Source organism: Neophocaena asiaeorientalis, unplaced genomic scaffold, assembly GCF_003031525.2.
Source record: "Neophocaena asiaeorientalis asiaeorientalis breed wild unplaced genomic scaffold, Neophocaena_asiaeorientalis_V1.1 scaffold39, whole genome shotgun sequence".
Classification (NCBI taxonomy): Eukaryota; Metazoa; Chordata; class Mammalia; order Artiodactyla; family Phocoenidae; genus Neophocaena; species Neophocaena asiaeorientalis.
In genome coordinates, this window is record NW_020175670.1 from 9,359,793 (window position 1) to 9,381,744 (window position 21,952).

Sequence of the window (21,952 nt, forward strand, 5' to 3'; positions counted from 1 at the left end):
CCCATTATCCTTAGTACCACTGTCCTGCTTTGGATGATCTTCATCTTTCACTTAGACTTCTTTTGACAGTGTCCTAACTGGTTTCCTGCCTCCAGCCTCACCTTCTCACATCCATTTTCCACAGAAATGAAGTGTGTAAAATTTAAATATGGGATTTTCTTCTGCTGAAACCATTTCAGTGGCTCACCATCAACTGTAAAATCAAAGCTCAACAAACTTTTCTGAAAAGGGCCAGATAGTAAATATTTCAAGCTTTGCAGGCCAGATGGTCTCTGCCACAAGTCATCTCTGCCCTTGTAGCAGGAAAGCAGTCCCAGAAAATCCATAAATAAATAGGTGTGGCTCTTTTTCAATAAAACTTTATTTACAAAAACAGGTGTTGATCTGGATTTTGCCTGCAGGCCATAGTGTGCTGAATTCTTAACAAGATGAATCTCAAATCCCCTAAACAGGGCATTAAGGGCATTGTAGGGTCTGACCCCTTCTTTCTTTGCTCACCTACCTCACATCATCCACAGTCTTACTTTTTAACCCTCCATTTTTCCCTCCTAATACTCTGTACAGACATTAGTCTTTGCCATTTCAGAGTTGTTTTGCAGCGGTCTCTTTATGGATCTGCTTGTTTCTCTGGTCATCAGTGTCATAGTTGTTTTTGTCTTGTATGTCCCTGGCTACTAGATTGTAAATTTTTTTGAGAGCAGGGAGTGTGACAACTTTTTATCCCATGCAGCAATATCATGCTCTTTACACAAAATAGAAAATTAATACATTTATTTATTTGAATCCAGTCATTATTTAAAACCACATATTTTAAAATTTGATTTATGGTATAGCTCAATTTATTTTGTGTTTTGCTTTCAATTCCTAGAGACAAATAAAAAGTGGTGTGTTCTGGAAGGAGGCTTCTTGAGTTATTATGAAAATGATAAGTCTACCACGCCTAATGGCACCATTAATATCAATGAAGTTATCTGCCTGGCTGTACACAAAGAAGACTTCTGTTTAAATACTGGGTAGGTCTATCATTAAATGGTTAGGAGTCGAAAGTATTTTCTGGTATGTATCATGCCAGGTAATAAGGATTTTATTATCATTTCACTTCAGTTGCTTCTTTTAGAAGAGTTTAATGGTTTCTTGAAGCCTACTCATTTTTCAGCTTCTGAAAGTTCCTTAGGGAATTCACTAAAAAGTGGAAAAATTTAAATATTATATTAGGTATTATGAAAGGCTGACGTGTTTGTATCTAATTTTAAGTAAGTTTATGTCATTCCATTCTTGAACATGTGGTCCCATAATTTTTATGACTTATTCATTATTTAAAATAGTGGACTAATGACAAAATTTATGCTTTCATTAAATGTATCATGGTTAAAAGAGATGACAAAAAATTCAGTGGTTTGTTCATAATAAAATAAACTATTAAGCATATTTAATAGCATATTGAAATACTAAATTCCTTAAAGATCTACTTTGGCATTTTTATGGTCTCAAAAAAGTTTTAATTCAAAGAGGAAGCATTTCTTATTTAATATGTTTGACTTGCAAAATAGTTTAATAGGATTCTGTGAGGACTTTTGGAAATTGACCCTCTAAAGGTCTTTGGTGTGAAAGTTTCTTATCACATTTTGTCATGTAATTAATTAAAAAGTATGAATACTAAAATCTGCAAAAAACAGTTTTATAGGATCATAGTATTTTAATAAAAAGTTTATGTGAGAAAAGGAAGAGATTTGTAAAGCTATGTTATTTATATAAAATTGCATGAAACATATTACTGTTATCACATAATGACCAATATATACTAGTTGAAATGACTGTTGTTTTCTAGTAAATCTGATTTGATTCTTTTATGTGAACAAAACTGGTTATTAGTTGATTGGTTTTTTGTTTTAATCTTAATAGTGCTTTTACTCTAAATGAATGATCAGTTTAACATGGCTTACCATGGAATATTAAGTGCATCCTATTTATTAAGTTGCCTAAATAATTTTACATTAGCATATAATCATATTCAAAAATAAAACATCCTTGATGGAATGTTACTGATACAAGTAGATATGCAGGAGAAAGCATCTATAATGAGATGTGGTTAAAAAATAATTCTTAATTGCCTTCAATAGCATATTACAGAATTTTAAATCAGTAATGTAGCCACTGAAAAATCACACAGATTTGTATTTTAGGAAGAGAGCTGACTGAAGTGATAAAGAAGAGGTTGGAGGGAGAGAGACTGTAATTACTGAAAGTTTAGCTAGAGGAAGAAATAATTAAAAAGGAAAACAGAGGGTTGAGAGACTCTTAAGATTGAACTGATAACATTAAATGTCTGACTGAATGGATGAAGAGCTGATGTCAAGGGGAAGAATAAATTAGACTCCAAAGTTTTGATCTTGTTGCTGAGGTAGATGGTGATGCCTGTAAATTGGAATATGAAGGAGATACAGTAGGTTGGGGGTGAGAAAGAGGAAGAAGGAAGATGAGTTTGGTATAAGGTATTTTGAGTAATGGCAGAATATATACTTAGCATGTTCCAAGAAATACTTGGAGCTGTGGATGAGGAACAGAAGGAAAAATTCAGGGCTTGGGATGTTACCCTAATTTTATCTATGGTAAGGAGATGAAATTTTGGCATAAGACAAGATGATGGAAGGAAAATTTGTGAAGTAAGACAAGAAGAGAACTAATTAGAGAACTGTTTGGACAACGTTTGCGTTGAATAGGGGGTCAGAATAAATCAAGAAGGAGTGGTCTGAGAGGGAAGGGGAGACAGAAGACAGCCTTTGTCACATCAGGGCATCGACAAAGTCATGCTGTAGAGTGATTAGTCAGAATAATATTCCTTTTGTCTGATCCAGTGTGTTCCATTTAACTCATTTGAATAAAATATAAACCATCAACAGAAAAATATGGTAGGTAGGGGGTAGATAGATTTCACACCATTATTCCATTTTCAAAAAGAATTTAATTAAAAACTGGACCTTTGTGTTATTTTTCTCATAAAAGCCAAACATAACCAGTGTTATCTTTTTATTCTTGTGTGCTGTAGGCCCATCTTTACCTTCGAGATCTATTTACCCTCAGAACGTGCATTTTTATTTGGAGCTGAAACATCTCAAGCTCAAAGAAAATGGACAGAAGCAATAGCCAAGGTATTTAAATATTGTTTTATTACCTAAATCCAGAGAAGATTCTTAACCTTCAGAGGTCCATGAAAATTTTATACAGGATTCTGGGAAGAATGTCCATACTTCATTACGTTTTCATATATTGTAGTCAAAAGAGGTTAAGAACTACCTTCCTAGAGCCTTAAGCAGAGACAGAATTAATGTAGGATCTTGGACAAGTCATTCTTCAAATTAAGGCTGTGCTTTGATTATGGAGATCTTTTCAATGTTGTAAAGTCATTTTTATGTATGTGTTTTTATAGGTAGATATCTTATTCATGGTATACACAAAGGGGAAAAGAACAGATTCAGTAAAAGATACAAATGAAGACAAACATTGATGGTTGACATTTTGAAAAATGCCACAAATCAACAAAGAGAATGTCTTCCTATTTCAAATCTATATATAAGAAAAATGGCTTAAGATGCTGCCATTTGAAATTGCATTATAGCTCTTCAGTTTTAAGACTGATAGCAGGTTTAAATAATTGTTTTGCAATCTGGACTCCTTCTAAATCTTAAAAATAGAAAAACAAAATTTTTCACTTTCCCTCGTATCTGTAGCTATGTAAGGGATTTCCTTTTTCCACTGTCTTTATTACTTTTTTGTATTTGTTTTAACAGCATTTTGTTCCCTTTGTTGCTGAAAACTTAACAGAAGCTGACTATGATTTGATTGGTCAACTCTACTACAAAGACTGCCATGCCCTGGATCAGTGGAGAAAAGGCTGGTTTGCTATGGACAAATCTAGTTTGCGTTTTTGCCTTCAAATGCAAGAAGGTCAGGAGGATAGAATGCACTTAAGAAGACTGCAAGAACTAAGTAAGTGTTTTTTTTTTCTCTCTCTCACTTTATATTCTGCACACAATTCTTTATTGTACATGGATGTAGATTTCACATAAAATTATGATGGCTCACTCCCAAACATCATATGACTGACTCAGTAGTCTTTAAGGGTATTTTGTGTAATGTTTTTTTTTTTTTTAACATCTTTATTAGAGTATAATTGCTTTACAATGGTGTGTTAGTTTCTGCTTTATAACAAAGTGAATCAGTTATACATATACATATGTTCCCATATCTCTTTTTTTAAAAAATATGTTCATGCTTTTCTTCTTTCCCTTCAGCAATTAGCACAGTACTTCAAAATGGGGAAAAATTGGATGTCTTGCTCTTGGTAGAAAAAGGAAGGTAAGTGCATTTTTGCTTTTTACTCTTTATCTCTACAGCTCTAGGGAGTTGAGTATACTGGTTATCCTCTTGGAGGAGAACCTATTATTTTGTAGCCTGTTGGGAATTTTCCGAATCGTACGTGTGTGTGTGTGTGTGTGTGTGTGTGTGTGTGTGTGTGTGTGTGTGTATGTTCTCTTTAGTAGAAAGAGTACACCAATGAAGCTTGCATATTTTTATATTCATTAGGAGAAACTCAGTGTGATCAGTTATTAGAGTTTTCTACAGACCTTGATCCCTTTTCAACATTCACATATAAGTATTTGGAAGCACTTTGCCAGTTGTAAATATGTTTTCAGTGTAGTTATATGATGGCTATAAATAATACCCTGAATCATGCATAGCTAAAACCTGATTTCTCGAATTTATTCAGTTTTTCAATAAATATTAAGCTTCTACTGTATATCAGGAACTGTTATAGGTATTGGGGATACAGTGATGAGTAAAACAGATATGGTCTCTGCCCTTATGAAGCATCTACACTAGTGAGGGAAACACAATATAAGCAGACCAAAAATAAGGTGAAGAGAGTGTGCCTGATGGAGCAGTATTCTGTTCTCAATAGGGTGGTAAGAGAAGGTATCTTTGATCAGAGATTTGTATAAAGTGAAGAAACAAACCATACAGCGGTCTGAGTAGAATGTACCAGGCACAAAGTCAAAGGTATTTTGAAGACCCCAAGGCTGTGTTGTGCTTGGAATGTTCAGGGTCTTCAAGGAAGCTGCTGTGGCTGGGGAAATTTGAATGAGTGACAGTGGGAAGAAATGATTGCAGAGATATCCCTGGGCCAGAACATATAGGGCCTTACAGGCCATGATATGTAAAAATGATTTGAATTTTATTCTAAGCGTGACGGGAAGCTGCTTGATTTGAGAGCCAGGAAGGGAATCATATGACTTATGTTTTTAAATGACTACTGTGATTCAGATGAATAGCTTTTGGAGGACAGGAGTGAAACTGAGCATCCAGGTAGGATGATGCTGCAGAGGCCAGGCAAAACGTGACTTCCTAATGACATAGTGTTGAGTGTAGGATCTACTGTGAGGGAGCAGGTCTGTTGATGGATTCAATGGCTCTGAGAGTTAAGGATGATCCCAAAGTTTTTGGCCTGAGCATTTACATAAATGATGAATGGTGCTGTGTTTTTGAGATAAAAAGTACATGGAGAGTAGAGGTAGGACACTAGCAAGTTTAGGGTAGTAGATCAAGAATTTGGTTTTGGAAATAATAATTTTGAGATGTCTATTTGAAAGCAAAGTGGAGCTGGTGACTGGGCATTTGGATATACAAGCCTGGAATTAAGTGGAGAGGTTGCAGCTGGAGATCAAGATTTGAGTCATCAGCATTTTGACTTATTTATTTAGCCAAGGAACTGGACAGATTCACCTAGAGAAGGACTGTAGATAGAAAAGAGACAAGGATGTAGCCCCAGGGCCTCCAATTGTAGAGGAGGAATGATCTAGCAAAAGAGCCTGAGAAGGAGCAGCTAGAGTCATATCATAACAATTAGGAAGAACAATTTGTTTTCTCTTGATGTTTCATTATTTGCTTTCAAATCCCTTAATTACATTAATTCAGAATGTTTAGTTCCACAAGAGTACAGGATCATTTGTAAAAATATATGTAATGATAATATAAAAATATAGCTAAATCAGCCTTCCCTCTGGTGAATTTCCATGCTGGTGACAAGGATAATGACTTTGAGTAGTTATCTGAACCTGTCTTTTCTTGAACTTCATAGGAGAAAATCAATAGCTTTAGACAGCAAACATATTGCTGATTAGATACTTATGTCAGAGTGTGTTTATTAACTTACAAACATAATTAGGATTTTATGTTTTTACTTGTTTATTTCTGGACTTACAATGGTCAATGATGCTCTTTAGATGCTGAGTTTCAGTACCAGATGATAGTTATACCGTTCTCTCAGAATCCTGTTACGTACATGTTCAGAAATGATAATGAGACAGTGGATAGTATTATGGCATTAAAGTACTAGCACAAATGTACTTTTTATAGTCATCTATTAATGTTTATGGAATGCCTGCTGCCTGTTATCTACACGGCAGGAAAAAATGGTCAGCAATACACATTGCATGTCTGAGTTCACAGAGCTTATGTTCTTAAACAAATAAGCAAGCAGAAACTTGCTAGTGGAATTTATTGTATTTATTATATGTGTACATAATTTTTTATAAATCAGGTTACTATAGCCAAGGTATTTTTCTATCATTTTTAGTCCATAAAGGATTTGACCAGTTGTACCTAGATTTTAATTAAAATGTACCAAATGTGGGTTAGTGATATTCAATTTTAATTTTTCTTTAGTGCTTACTGCATGCAGCGCACTCCCTCATGAATGCTAGATAAGGAAGCCAGAAGACTAAATGTTTTGTTACTTTGTGACATCTTGACCTTTCCCCTGGGCAACGGGAATCAGGAGGTGAATTCAGATACACTCTGAGTTCATGGAATAGTTAAAAACTAATAGAATATCAAAATAATGGTCAAAGCTGTGTAATTTTGTTTCTGATAATAATTTAAAGTTTTTAATCTACATGTGTTATCAACTAGTTATGCTGAAAGCATTTTTATGAAAGGAACAGAGAATGTGTCGGGAGGAGAGTAGGAGAAATACAGGGACAAATATAAAACTAAGGTATTTTCCTTGGATCTCTTTGAATAGCTTCCATACAAAGGTACCATTTGAAAACAACTATGTTTATGACATGCTTATATCTTGGTTTCATTTGCTTTCCCTGTTTTCTTCAAATCAATAATATTCAGATAACAATAATACAATGACACCAATGTATAGAACTTACCATATACTAGCCACTATTTTAAGCACTTAGCCTTCCAGTGCCTATATGGTATTGAGGACAGTAATCCATTTTGACATCAAGGTAAGGTCATTTTTTTAACTTAACAACCTAAATATTTCTTCTTTTTAAAACAAGTGTTAAGTATTAATTTACCAATACTTTTGTGTAGATCACTCTCAAGAACTGTCATCAAATGTACTAGAAGCCTGGATAAATAAGTCACTAGAAATTAAAATTTCAACAACTTATTAGAAAATAAAATTTTTATTAGAAAACTTAAAAAGTTATTTTATTAGAAAAATGTATCCATACAATGCTTACATAATTAAAGATGAAGCAGAAAGAAGAGAGGTTAGAAGTGTGAATAAAGAATCAACCTGGGATGGTCAGTGCACTAGGTTGTAATCTTTGATGTAACAAAGAGCCTGCAGGTGTCCAGAGCACCTTGTGTGGTGCTGAACAGGGACCCATGTCTATATATTTATACACAGACATTCACACGTGTGTGTACATATATGTGGATATGTATATACATATGTAAATAAAGGGACTTGAGATAGGGAAGAATAGAAAAAGAGCAGGTCTGGGAGCGAGCTGGGGAGATAATGAGTTTGATTTTCGACATGTTGAACGTAAAATGCTTATAAATAGCTGAGGAGAAGTTGCTCGGAGGGAGTTATATTTATGGATCTGACAGTCCTGAGTGGTTAATGGGGTGGGGATATAGACTTTGGAGTACCCGCATATAGAAGAAAGAAAGTGAAATCACCTAGGGAGAGTCTACAGAGCGAGAAGGGAAGAAGTAACGTGTGAGAGCCTTGGTGAATACAGGTCAGTTGGAGGTGGGGATGGTTGTCAGAGAGGAATAGCTATCGTGGGGTGTAAAGCTAGTTCATCCAGAGAGTGAAGCAGGAGACCAAGAGACAATGTGGCACCAAGCCCGGGAGGAGGGTGCTTCAAGAAGGCAGGAATAGTCACAAGTGTCAGGTGCTATCTGACGAGGACAGATACTCCATTGGTAAGTGATGGGGAGTCCATCTGGGGACTCTGTGGAGAACAGAAGTGATAAAACAGAAACTGGATTAGAGTCAGGCTGGGAACCGGATCAGATTAGATAACCAGTTGGTCTAGGATGTCTGGAGGTTAATAGGATTAATGAAGTAAAAGGGATTTGATCCAGGAAGGGAATGTATGTGCAATTTTGTTTTAGATGGCTTGAACTTGTGCCATCTAAAACATTTTGATGGAGCAGAGGTTAAAAAAAAAAAACAGGAGAAGAGTGAATGTATTAGAGAGAGGACAACGGGACAGGTCCCTCAGTTCTAACAGGAAGAAAAGAGGAATTGATGGATGTTTTTGGCTGTTGGTAGCTTTCTAGATTTGGTGGTGGGATGTTGAGAGACCAATCTGTTGGTTTTCAATCAGTCTGCTGGTTTTCAGTTGTTTTGTGAGGTAGGAAATAAGGATGACTCCTGAGCTTTTGGCCTGGGTGACTTTATGAATGGTTTTATCACTTACCAAAATAGGGAATATGTACTGTACTTCTCTCCCAGTACTCAAACAAAGCCAGTTAATTATAGATGTAATGGTTTAAGATCTGTTTTAATATCATATAAAAATAAGAGAATTTCATTGCATTGCCCTATTTTTCATCTGTCTTTTGATCTGTTAGCCCCTTGGGAAATACTGACTGTAAAGTACAGTTGATTGCGGTAGACTTGTCAATGACAGACAAAATTGTGGCTTTAAGAAATAAAACAACTTCTAATTATTCACGTTGGTGGCATATAAAGATAGTGAGAATAATTGAAAGAAAGAGAAACCAACTAGCTATAAGTTTTAACCTTTATTTTTTTGCTAGTAACAGCTTGAACCAGAGCTGCAAATCATAAATAAACTTAATGAATTAATTTCACATATTTTCTCTGCCCTTGTCTACCCTTGATTAAAATGTTAAAATATATTAATGTTTCTTAAAGGCAAGAGAATGAACCCCATGAACTAGTTCATAACTTGATAACCATCCAGTGAATATAGTCACTAGATATATATTTTAATCTTCATGGTAATTTTCTCTATATACATAGCATGAGTGTCTTTAGACAGAAAAATATTGCAATAATGTTTTCCACACACAGAGCATTTTTGCTCTGAAAAGCTCTAAGCAGAAGGTGCTCCAGATGGTGTCGCTTTAATGTGTATTCTTTGTATACTTTAAAAATTATTATTTTGGAAAATAAAGCTTTCTTGATTACACTTAAGGCTTTCTGCCATGATATTTGATGCTGTTATTGGGACTTAGATTCTGTGCTTTTCTTGGTGTAGGAAAAAAAAAAAAAAGAAAGAAAGAAATCATGTTTTTGAATACCCATTGTTAGTCAGTGAATGTCCTGGACCCTGCTGAGGTCAGAAGGCACTTTTCTGGACAGTAGGTTATATATCCACTGTGACTGAAGTATTCAGTAGATTACAGCATCCTTTTCATAAAATTTAAAAACTATTTCTGCACTTGGCCCACATTCTCTGTGTATCTCTTTCTGATAAATAAGTTACTGTGTGCACCATCTCACATTCTGTAGCTTCGTGCTCGTTTGTCAAAGACGCCTATTATTAAGCTTTTATAGAAAGGCTGTTAGTTGTAATAAACACAGTATGAATAACTCAACTGTGTTCATCAGAAACAGAACAGCCTAGCTTTTTGTTGTTGTTTGCTTGTTTTAATTTTTTAAAGATTGTTTAGTTGACCTATAGTAAAGCATGAAGCACTTGATGGCTCCCAAGCCTGATGACATCCAGTTTTAACTGCAAATTCCAGACATAAAGAAGTCGACACTGGGGAATAAACATTTTATCGATATGTTTCACAATTATGGGACAGACTATGTTTCTCAATTTGGGTGATTAATATCCTAAGTTGAAGATTCTTATTTCATATCAACTTATTGCATGTGATTTTTTTTCCCTCCTTGAATTGTGTTTTATAGCAGCTGATATGTTAGCAATACCCTCCAGGGTGAATTATCTTAAAGTGGTTTCTAAATTGTGCATTTAATTGCAAATTAAACAGTAGCTGATTGCCCACAATATCAGCTTGACTGCTTTTGTAACTTTCTGATGATTTAATTTGCAGAGATGGTTTAATCTGAATGTTGCCAAAGCAAACCACTCTTCTCTCACCACCCCCGCAGGTTTTGCAGAAAGAAAGGGACTATTCAAACTTACATTATAAGGTGATTTTTTTTGTTTGTTAAAGAGAATCACGATAAAGGGAATGTGTGCCTATTTAATAAAAGGTGGATTTTAAAGTATATATTATTTTCTTCAAAAATGTATTTCATTCAGTTCAAGACACCTCCCATATACTAGAATATAAGCTTATGAACAAATAAATGCAATATGGTGTGAAAAAATACAAAAGAATGAGAAGATCACTTCTAGATAAATGGGATCAAGATAATCAGTTTTTATTTTTTAAGAAAAAGTATATTTAAGTGGCTCTGGAATCCTAGGTAGGATTAGAGTAGGAAAAAAATGAGGAGTTGAGACACTAAGATCTTCAAAGAGGTGAAAACGATAGTTTCAGAGAAATAGGATGGGCTAGGGTACAACTTCAGTCCAGCTCAGCCTTAACCTTCAATTCTTAAGGAGGAAGCATGAGAGAGTGGGCCTGGAGAGATAGATCGATACCATATTAGTATTATCAATTAAATGTAATTAATAACTTGCCTTGTTCTGGAAAGGACTGCAGGCTCTTTACAAGGGTAAAGACGGCTTTTTTTTTAAAGCAGACTTGAAACAGGGCTGTTTCTCACATTCCTATAGGTGATTGCCTAATACTATATAGAGATGAAATTGAAGACTTGGAGGCTTTTTCTTTCTCAGGGAATAGTGTGCCTTGACACTTTTTACTAAACTGTTGGCTTCGGAGGAAACAAGCTAGTTAAGCTAATATCTCATTCTTCATTGTTCTTGTGATACAGTCTCTGTATCTGCAGATTTTCTTAATAGTTGTTTGCCTCTTTCTGGCTAAAATGCCATCACTGTGCAGCAGTTTCTTATCTGAAGGTATGGGGAAAAAAATACTGTTTCTCTATAAACTAAGATGAGGGTGATTTATGGATGCAACGACTGAATAAAATGTTCTGGACTCCCATCTCTGTCCATGAAGAAATAACTGGTATGGAACATGCCCTCTCACTTTAAACAACTAGAAAACTTGACAAAAACATATGAGATGAACTATTTTCAGACTTTAGGACGAGGTATCCCAGGATTGTGATCATGGAGAGAAGGGAAACAAGTGACATAAGGGTTAAGATCACCTTGGCTTCTTATCAGTCCCTGGCACAGGGAATGGGGGAACCCAAGCAGAAGGTGGTGGTTTTGCTATATTGAAGAGGTTTTGTTGTGTTGACTTCCCCTATAGAGATAGGGGAATCTGTGGTAGCTAAACATTGCAGGATAGAGTACAGAGCAGAGGGGGAGATGTGCAGAGCAAGAGCTTCAGAAATCTTCAAAGGAGTTCCCTTCCATCTTCAGCTCAATACGAACCTGCATATTTGAAGGTCGAAACTCCAGGTAGAAATACTCCCAGGGTGTGCTATGAGTTGAACAATTCCCAGAGTTTAGACACTGCTGGAGTGGGTTCAAATTTTATCTAGCCAAGTTAGACAGACTTCATTAACACAGAGCATTTGTAAAGACTCCAGAGCGTTAATTCCAGAGTATTAAGGCTAAACCAGCCTTCAGGTAAAGGCTGCTCCATTTTTACCTTACTAAGCTTAAAAACAGATCTCTTCACAAGTCATTTAGTTACCTGGGGTCAAATAGGCAAAAGATCCCAAAACAAACATCAACACCCTTTAAAGGAAGACACAATCCTGGCACTGAATGATGTCTAGCATACAGTAAAAGTTACTAGCAAAGTGAAAAAGCTGCAAATCAGTTGATAAGAACAGACCCAGAAGTGAGAAAGATAATGGAAGTAGCAAAGAATATAGACAGTAATTTTAAAATATTATAAATATTGTAAAAGATAACACCCTTTGACATAAATCACAGCAAGATCTTTTATGATCCACCTCCTACAGTAATGAAAATAACAAAAATGAGCAAGTTGGACCTAATTAAACTTAAAATCTTTTGCATAACAAAGGAAACCATAAAAAAGACAACTCACAGAATGGGAGAAAGTATTTGCAAACGAACCAATGGACCTTTAAAGGATTAATCTCCCAAATGTACAAACAGCTCATGCAACTCAACATCAAAGAAACAAACAACCCAATCAAAAAATGGGTGGAAGACCTAACTAGACATTTCAGCAAAGAAGATATACAGATGGCCAAGAGGCACATGAAAAGATGCTCAACAGCACCAATTATTAGAGAAATGCAAATCAAAACTACAATGAGTTATCACCTCACAGTGGTCAGAATGGCCATCATCAGAAAATATACAAACAATAAATGCTGGAGAGAGTGCAGAGAAAAGGGAAACCTCTTGCACTGTTGGTGGGAATGTAAATTGATACAGCCACTGTGGAGAACAGTATGGAGGATCCTTAAAAAACTAAAAACAGAACTACCATATGACCCAGCAATCCCATTACTCGGCATGTACCCTAAGAAAACCATAATTCAAAAAGACACATGTACCCCAATGTTCATTGCAGCACTATTTACAATAATCAGGACATGGAAACAACCTAAATGTCCATCGACGGATGAATGAATAAAGAAGATGTGGTACATATATATAATGGAATATTACTCAGCCATAAAAAGAAATTGAGTCATTTGTAGAGATGTGGATGGACCTAGAGTCTGTCATACAGAGTGAAGTAAATCAGAAAGGGAAAAACAAATATCATATATTAACGCATATATGTGGAATCTAGAAAAATGGTACAGATGAACCTATTTGCAGGGCAGGAATAGACACAGAGAACGGACGTGTGGACACAGTGGGGGAAAGGGAGGGTGGGATGAATTGGGAGATTAGGTTTGACATAAATACACTACCATGTGTAAAATAGATAGCTAGTGGGAACCTGCTGTATAGCATAGGGAGCTCAGCTCAGTGCTCTGTGAAGACCTAGATGGGTGGGATTGGCGGGGGAGGGAGGTCTAAGAGGGAGGGGATACGTGTATACTTATAGCTGATTCAGTTCACTGTACTGCAGAAACTAACACAACATGGTAAAGCAATTATACTCCAGTAATAAATAAATAAATTAAAAGACAATTATTTACACAGAGAAAAAAAGATGTAAAGGAAAACATAAACATAGAAAAATGGATCTAAAGAAGGAACCAGATGGAACTTGTAAAGCTGAAGAATACACTATCTGAAAAGAAAATCTCACTAGATCAGCTAAATGCAAGAACAGACTCTGCATTAAAAAAAAAACTCGAACTTGAAGGCATGACAATAGAAATTATCAAAACTTAAGCACAGAGGGAGAAGACTGAATAAAATTAGCAGAGCCTTAGTGACCTGTGAGACAATATCATTCTTATGTAAGTATAATTAGAATCCCAAAATAAGAGAAGGATGGAGTAAATATATATGTATATATTTGAAGAAATATGGCCAGACTTTTTTCAAATTTGATAAAAACTGTAAACCCACAGATGTACTAAGATCAACATACCTCATGCATGATAAAGGCAAACCACATCAAAACATATCATAATCAATTTCCTGAAAACCAGTGTGAAGACAAAAAAAAATGAAAAAGTACCAGAGGAAAAAAGACACATTAAAAATAGGGGACAAAGATGAGAATGTCTTGTCAGAAGCAGTGCAAGCCAGGAGATAGTATAATGATATCCTTTAATGTGTTGGGGCCAGGGGGGAAACAAAATAACCAAACCAGCAGCTATTAGCCTAAAATACTCTATCCAGCAAAAAGATCTTCCAGAAATGAAAGCAAAATAAGTATTTTTTGGTCAAACATGCTGACTTATACTACAAGACTCAGTTTTTGATTTCTGTATAAATGCCTAGGATATTATCTTCTTTAGTCATGTTTTTGGAATGTGTTGTTTTTGTTTTTTAGTTGTGTTTAAAATGTTCTTTATAAAGGTGAATTTATTTTTCATACAGCCATATTTATAGATCCTATCATTTGTTCTGGTTCTTGTCAGTAGACCAAGCTCAAATATGATAGTCTCTACTTTGTGGTTATTATATAACAGTTTTGAGAAAGTTGTTTTTATTAGTCTTGGGACTTGGTTTCTAGGTCTTATTGAACTGTCTTAACTCATTATTGGATATAGGGATTTTTTTTTATTTGGCTTTGAAGTACCATTTAAAATTTAGGCTTGGGGAATGGACAGGAAAATTTATTTTTCTATAATTAGAGTTCTTTAAAAGAACTTCCAGATTTTCAAGATATAAGTTCCTATTTCTTTGGAATCATTATCCAGAAATGTAAAATTGTTGTTCGATAACACTTGAAATCACAAAGTTGGCCAGCATTTGTGTTGAAAATATCTTTTGATGCTTTATTCAATGTGCACAGAGTTTAGATAACATCAGAGAGGAGAGCTGTTGAACTGATGCTATTAAATGTCAAACATCTACTGCACAAGATGATGTATTTTAGGATTCAGCCTTTGACAAGTGGACTCAGGAGTTAACTTGGCATTATTCATTCTACCCTTCACTAGCTCACAAGCAGACAGCTAAACTTGTCATCACAGGATTTCTTCAGGTTAGAAAGAATATTTGAAGTTGGAAACATTTACAGTTAACGGCAGAATTATACTGCTATCATAGGAGGGCCATTGCCTTTTGGATTTCTTTTACTGCTTGCTCAAATACTCATTGTCGTTTGTTTATAAGCACACCTTTTCAAAGATTTTTGTCTCATATTCAGAGCTTAATTATCAGATAAAAAAACCAAGACTCAAAAAGAGTTAAAATTTTCTCTTTACCTAAACTCCTTAATTTAGCCAGAGGTAATTTTGATTAAGTCTACATAATGTAGGGGCTTGATATTCCTCAAGGAAGTTACCCAGGTTATGTAGTTTCATTTAGACAAATATGCCCAGCAGTAGAATGTTTTTGAGCTAAAGATGATATAAGGCTAAGGTATGTCAGGAGTATCAGAGCAAGTATCAGAATTCTTCAAAAAGAAAATTACAAGACCCGGAGGTCAAGACTGTTGTGGTGGTGTGGAAAATAAAAACAATAGATAGAGATGCCAGGAGAAAAGAGATGAAGATTATGGGCACCAGTGTCACTTAAGAAGAAGTTACAGCAAGTTCAGAAGATGTTAGAAGTGAATGGAGTGGGGTGCCAGTAGCTTTAGCTTCTTAGAGGAGCATTTCAAGAAAAGAAACCAAAGGACAGAAAGGAGTACTTTTGTTTTCTTTTTAAATTAGGGCCAGTGAATTATCAGGAATGTGAAACATTACCCACTCCCCCCAAAAAAAAGAAAGAAACCAAAACAATCCAGAGTTCAAGCAGCTCATTCCTTTCTCTTTGGGTTGAATCCAAAGTAGCTGTCTCATAGTCTGAAATGAAAATTAAATAGTTTTATACTTAAATACATCAACGATTACTTTGTGTTTCAAGTCAAATTTTATATCTAGTGTTAGAACATTAAAACTTATTTACCCACTAAATACCTCGTCCTATGCTAAAGGCTGTTGATGCTGAAATGCTTTCTTTGTTTGCTTGTACAAAGTTTGGGGTGTAGCGGCTAAAACATTCGCACAGATAGAGCAGGCGATATGATGGTGGGTAGAGTGGATGTTCAGGATTAAGAAGGGACGCCTGGTACACAATAAGCATTGGATGGAGAGAGATGGGGATGGAGTGTCAGCGAGGGTTACCTGGAATACACCGATCGGGGAGGAGCTGGAGTAACCAGCCAAAGGGCCGGAAGTATTTATTATGAAGACAGGAACATGTTAATTCTTCCTTCCTTCCTTCCTTCCTTCCTTCCTTCCTTCCTTCCTTCACCTTCCTCTCTCCCTCCTTCCTTCCTTGCTTCCTGGGATGGCAAAATTGGAGGGGAAAATATGGGCCAGATCATGAGGGCCTTTTAATCTTGAAAACTCCAGAGCTGCTGTGGAAGGACAGTGATTAGGAAGTGATGTCATTAGCTTCATATTTTAGAAAGATCATTCTGGCAGTCTTGGGGAGCAGGGACTGGAGAGGTGGAGAATTGGGAAACGAATTTTGTTTGGAGGGGTTTTAGTGATTTCAAGGAGCAGTACAAAGGCCTGAAAGAAAGTGATGTTCAAATAAAGAGGAGGCAGAGCATATATGTCAGGGAACTGGAATGAACAGAATTTTGTGACTGAATTCATGTGGCAGTGATGGGGTGGGAGTGGGGGTGGACCAATATACAGTTAATGAATCCTAAATTTCTGGTGGGATAAGTGGAGAAAGTAGTACTGGTTTGGTGTGAGGAGGGATAAAGATTTGAGATGCTTGTGGCACCTTAAGGTGAAGATGTCCAAAAGTCAACAATAATTAGTATTATGTTTTATTATTTACTAATATTACATTTATTATTATTCTCATTTTGCCAGTGATGAAACTGAGAACCAAAGAAGATTGATAACTTGTCCAAAGTCATAAAGGGAATGCAGAGCTAAAACCTGAGTTTGGGAATTGATTGGATTTCCCACTCTCTTAGCTGCTTTATGCTCTTGCTTTTCAATCACATAGAGATCTGATTTGTAAGACAGTTATCGCCTGGAGATAGGGATTTGGGAGTTACCAGCTTATATATGGGGGATGAAACCACTGGCCTGAATGACATGTCCCTGGAGAGTCCTTGGAGTTCATGTGAGTGCACTGAGGTTACAACTTCATTTTCAGAAACAGGAGGTGAGCTTGGGAAAGAAATTGAGGCACCAGAAAGATAGAAGGAAAAGCCAGGAAGAATTGTGCTACAAAAGCCGAATTGGGTGGTATTTTTTTTCCTCTCTTTTTTTTTTAAAGGAATGAAGTCATCAAACAGTTCTAAAATCTTGAAAAATATAGCCCCAAATATCCATGAGAAGTCACAGGTGATGCTTGCTACAAGGGTTTCTGTTCAGTTATTCAGAAACAGAATGAAAGGGGAAATGAAAGGAGGCAAGGAGGCGAGACCACAAGTTCAGGGAACTTCCTGGACTCTATATAGAGAGAGACGTGACTGTACATGCAAAGAGGGATTGAGTGAGTGGAAGCTGGTGGTAGAGGGGTTTTCTTCCTCTTTTTTAAAATATATTTATTATTATTTATTTATCTTTGGCTGTGTTGGGTCTTAGTTGTGGCACGTGGGATCTTTCATTGCGGCGCGTGGGCTCTCTAGTTGTGGTGTGCGGGCTCACTAGTTGCGGTGCACAGGCTTAGTTGCCCCGCGGCATGTGGGGTCCTAGTTCCCTGACCAGGAATCGAAGCAGCTTCCCCCGCATTGCAAGACGGATTTTTAACCACTGGACCACCAGGGACGTCCCCAGAGGGGTTTTCTTCTGATGGATGAGACAAGATCCCATTTATATGGATCTAAGGATAATCTGTGTAGAAGTTAAGAATTTTTAAAAAGGCAAAATTATAATTTGAAATATTTTTGAAACCTTACAGAACATTATACATCCATGGGCATACCAAGTTGGATTTCACAGTCTGGCATACTGCAATTGCAAAAGCAGCAGGTACAGATGGGAATGCATTACAAGATCAGCAGCTCAGCAAAAATGACGTTCCCATTATCGTGAACAGCTGTATAGCATTTGTTACACAGTATGGTAAGTGTCACAAAGTTTTTATTCAACCCACAGAACTCATAGTAGCATATTTACAGTTTTTAAGTGGTACCTCCATTGGACTGAATTAGAGCCCTTTCTACGTACATCAGTGAAAAAGAAAAGTGTCATCACTCTTCAGCCTAAATGCCATTCTTTCTCACAATAAAGCTCATTTAAATTATATCATGTGCCTTTACCATTTCCTTCTTCCTTTACATGCATAAAAATTTTAAATTACATAGTAGAAGAATCTATATTATAAAATGTATATTAAAAATTGATTAAGACTGTACTTTTCAGAGGTTATAACTTTACAGTAAATCTAGGGGAACGCAGAGGCCCCTTAGTGTGTTTTTAGAAGTGGTAAACTATGGGACAGTGTGTAAAAGAATTTACTTTTTGTTGGCCTGCATACAAAGTGTATATGTATTTATTCCACTCAATGTGCTACTGGTCACATGTTTATATTAAGAATCATGGTCATTAACTGTGATAGTTTGACTTAATTGTAACAAATATTTTTATGAATAGTTTGCAGGTTAAAACCAACTTGATTTATACCCACATGTGCAGCTTCATTTTAATTTAATATGCTATGGTAGTATTTTAGCTATGCCTAAAATTAACTAAAGTATGCCTTTATTATTCATGTTTATTTTCAAATTATTGTTCATTCTTAAAATTCCTTCTGTTACATATTTCCTTAATACTCTAAAAGGTAGAGTAAATAAATTGCTTAACTATATTTTTAATATAAAAATATGTTTTTTCTTTTAACCTGTCGATAAGTGCCATTGATTTAGATTGTACATGCAAAAAAGAGTAAAACGATTATCTGGTATTTTGGAAGCTATTGATATATTAACCTTTCATTGTTCTCCTAATATTAAAAGTATCTTTGGGGTTTTTAATTTGAAAAGAAAATGTTATCATTGAAAGAGCTGTAGTAAAACATTGTGTTATGAGGTTTTTTTTACTTATTTATCAAGTGTCTGTTGTGTGCTAGCTGCTGACTTTGAGACTGGAAGTTGAACAGTGGGAGTAAAGAGTGAAACACAGAGCCATAAATCATGCCTTCCAGTCTGAGAACTAAATAAGCTGATGTGAAACAAAATGTCAAAAATAACAAAGGCTACGAGGAAAATAATTTTAGGAAATTAAGTTTAGAATATGTGTATATTAATATATTTTCTCCTAGGGAGAGTGCCATTTTAAGTATTTTAGTTATTTCATATGTAATCCAAGTACAATTATCATTAATATTCAGATTTATTGTGTTTTAATTATATATCTATTGTAAATATGTATGTAATCACATTATGTGGGATTACTCTATGAAGTTCCTTCCCTTGATAGTATGTTTATATTTTTCTTATCAACTGTCATCATCTGTTTATTTGAAAATGGGGGAAGAAGAAGCTTATCATCTTCATTTATTAGTAATTCAGTATTAGTGCATTAACATTTTGTAGGTGTAAATGAATTGCACACATATTCTGTTTTAGCAAGAGCATAACCTCATTGGGAATTTTCAAATCATCTTAATTTCATAATGGCATAAAGTGCTTCATAAGCTGACAAATGATTAAAATAACTTGACTAGCTTCAGCGTATCCAACTTAATGTTTCTCTGGGGAAATCAGAAGTTTCTTTGTGGTGTTTATTTGAATTTAAAATCATTAAGCATTAGATTGTTTTCAACTAAATTTCATACATTATAGCTACTTTGTAGCTCTAGCATAAGGTACATTAACTTGCATATTAAAGTAATAAAGCCAATAAAAGTCTTCATGTATTTTTAGCTTTTTTTTTTTTTTAATGAGCAGAACATGGAGACCCAATATTACCAACATGTATACAAGGGAAGATTTGATATGAACTTAGAAAATGCCCAATAATTATAGGATGCAAGTGGCTAGCTCAGAGCCTTTATGGTCATAATTATTTTGAATTTCCTAATCTTTGGGTTAAAATCTAAGGCCAATTTTTTGTGCTCATGGTGTCAAGATCTGAATCTGACCAAGTTCACAGAATAATTCTTAGAGTTTTAATCTTTTTAATGAGTTACAGTAGTTCATTCTTGGGGGAATATATTTAATTTATGTAAACAAAATTACCTTCAAATTCACATTCAGTTACCTTGTGTACCAGCTATTAGAGATTCACTCAACCAGCAACATAATCTCTCAGAAACTTGGCTTTTTTTTTTTTTTTTTTTTTTTTTTTTTTTTTTTTTTTTTTTTTTTTTGTAGAATTTGCTTATTATTCTGTTGTGGTCATTTACTAAGTACCTACTGAGTTCTTCTAGGAACTGTGTAGCTGCTGTATACAGAAAATAAGACATGATCTTTGCCTTCTAGGAGTTTACAGATTGTGGATCAAAGGCAAACAAGTGGGCAATTACATATCAAGTGTACAAAATTCTATGGCAGAGAGGTTCAGGGGTTGGTACAGGTGTCAATGGTTTAAGGGTGAATTTCAGCAAGTGTAGAGGTGGTCATGGATGGCTTCATGGGTGAGGCATGGAACCTACCACAGGTCTTAAGAGAAAATGGGAACTAGTTAAGAGAAAGAGGGAATAGGAATTCCCGGAAGAGGAAACAGTGTATGCCTAGGTGCAGAGTCATGAAGGAGGTTGTCTGTTCAGGGAACTTGGGGGTAAATAAGTGTGGCCAGAACTCAGTGTGAGAAGAGTGGACAAATACAAGAGGCAGGAGGGTTAGTTAGGAAAATTCATGTAGGGTCTTATGTATCATAATAAAATCCTCAAACTTGCCCTCAAAGCAGTGGGAGGGCTGTATCCATATTTTTAAGCATGTTGGTAACACTAGCCAACCTGTGTCTCAGACCATGCTGTTGTCATTTTCGAGGCTGACTGGAGGGCTGCACAGGAATAGGACAGGGAGTTGTGATAACATAGTGAGGAACTGGGTGCACAAAATAATAATAGCACAAGAGATGGAAAAAGGGGACACTTTTGAGAGAGAAGTCATGATGAAAAATATATGTGACATTTTTGTTTGGTGTGGTAAGTGAGAAAGAAAAGTTCTGACTTGTAAAGGACTGGGGAGGAAGCAATGCCAAATTCTGAGGTATAGGAACAAGATAAATAAAGAACATGCTGAGATTGGGAGGTGAAGTAGTGAATGGGGCAGGAGAATTAATTTGTTCATATGTATAAGTATAGTGTGTGTTGCATGTATTATTTATATAGTATATATATATTAAAGTGCATATGTGCATTTGAAATTTTAGGAATTAAAACCTGAGTGGAAATGTACATGTAGTAGTTGAAGTGATGAAGATGGATGGGTTCATCCACAGAATTTTGTAGGGGAGCAGAGAAGAGAGTTGAGGATGGATTGCTGGGATTATCAGTAAATACTAGATAGCAGAATAAATAGAAGACTAGAAGAGTAGTCATAGAGGAAGGGGCAAAAAAGATGAGATCATAACATCATGAAAACCTTGAGATTAACAGAATTTTAACAGGGATTCATTGGATTGTCAGACACTGCAGGGATTCTTATCACATAAAAACTGAAAAGCATCTAGAAAATAGATATTCTTGATGAAGATGGTCCTGATACAGTGGGAATTGGGCACAGAAGCAAGATTATGTGGTTGAAGGATTAACAGGGATGTGGGATGAGAGAAAATAAATATAGGAAACTCAGATTAGTTTTGGAAGGAAGAGAGACAAGAGACCTGGGGGGGAGGGGCAAAAAAGGATTTAAAAATTTTTTTTGTTTGTATATCATCATCACTCCTCTTCCTCCAGTTAATCACTGCTACTCCTCTTATTTTATATGGGAAACTTGATGAATCTGTAACTGTGAAAAGGACATGACCCAACTCTTCATGTAGAAGAAGGTGAAGGTGGGAACAGACAGAATTAATACACAAATGTGAGTGCAGAGACTTGAGGAAATTTATACCAGAGAGCCTCACTTTTGTCAGTGAAACTGGAGGCAA

The 21,952-nt window shown here is 35.6% G+C and overlaps 1 protein-coding gene across 4 annotated transcripts in view; it reads left to right on the forward strand.

Moving 5' to 3' along the window:
- ARAP2 (ArfGAP with RhoGAP domain, ankyrin repeat and PH domain 2) overlaps window positions 1–21,952 on the forward strand; it is a 190,379-nt gene that overhangs the window by 98,767 nt on the left and 69,660 nt on the right. For all 4 annotated transcript variants that reach the window (XM_024731747.1, XM_024731749.1, XM_024731750.1 and 1 more), the window contains 5 exons: window positions 869–1,013; window positions 3,047–3,149; window positions 3,789–3,987; window positions 4,293–4,356; window positions 17,814–17,977. In XM_024731747.1, the coding sequence (XP_024587515.1) occupies window positions 869–1,013; window positions 3,047–3,149; window positions 3,789–3,987; window positions 4,293–4,356; window positions 17,814–17,977 (675 nt within the window). The remainder of the gene's footprint in view (window positions 1–868; window positions 1,014–3,046; window positions 3,150–3,788; window positions 3,988–4,292; window positions 4,357–17,813; window positions 17,978–21,952) is intronic.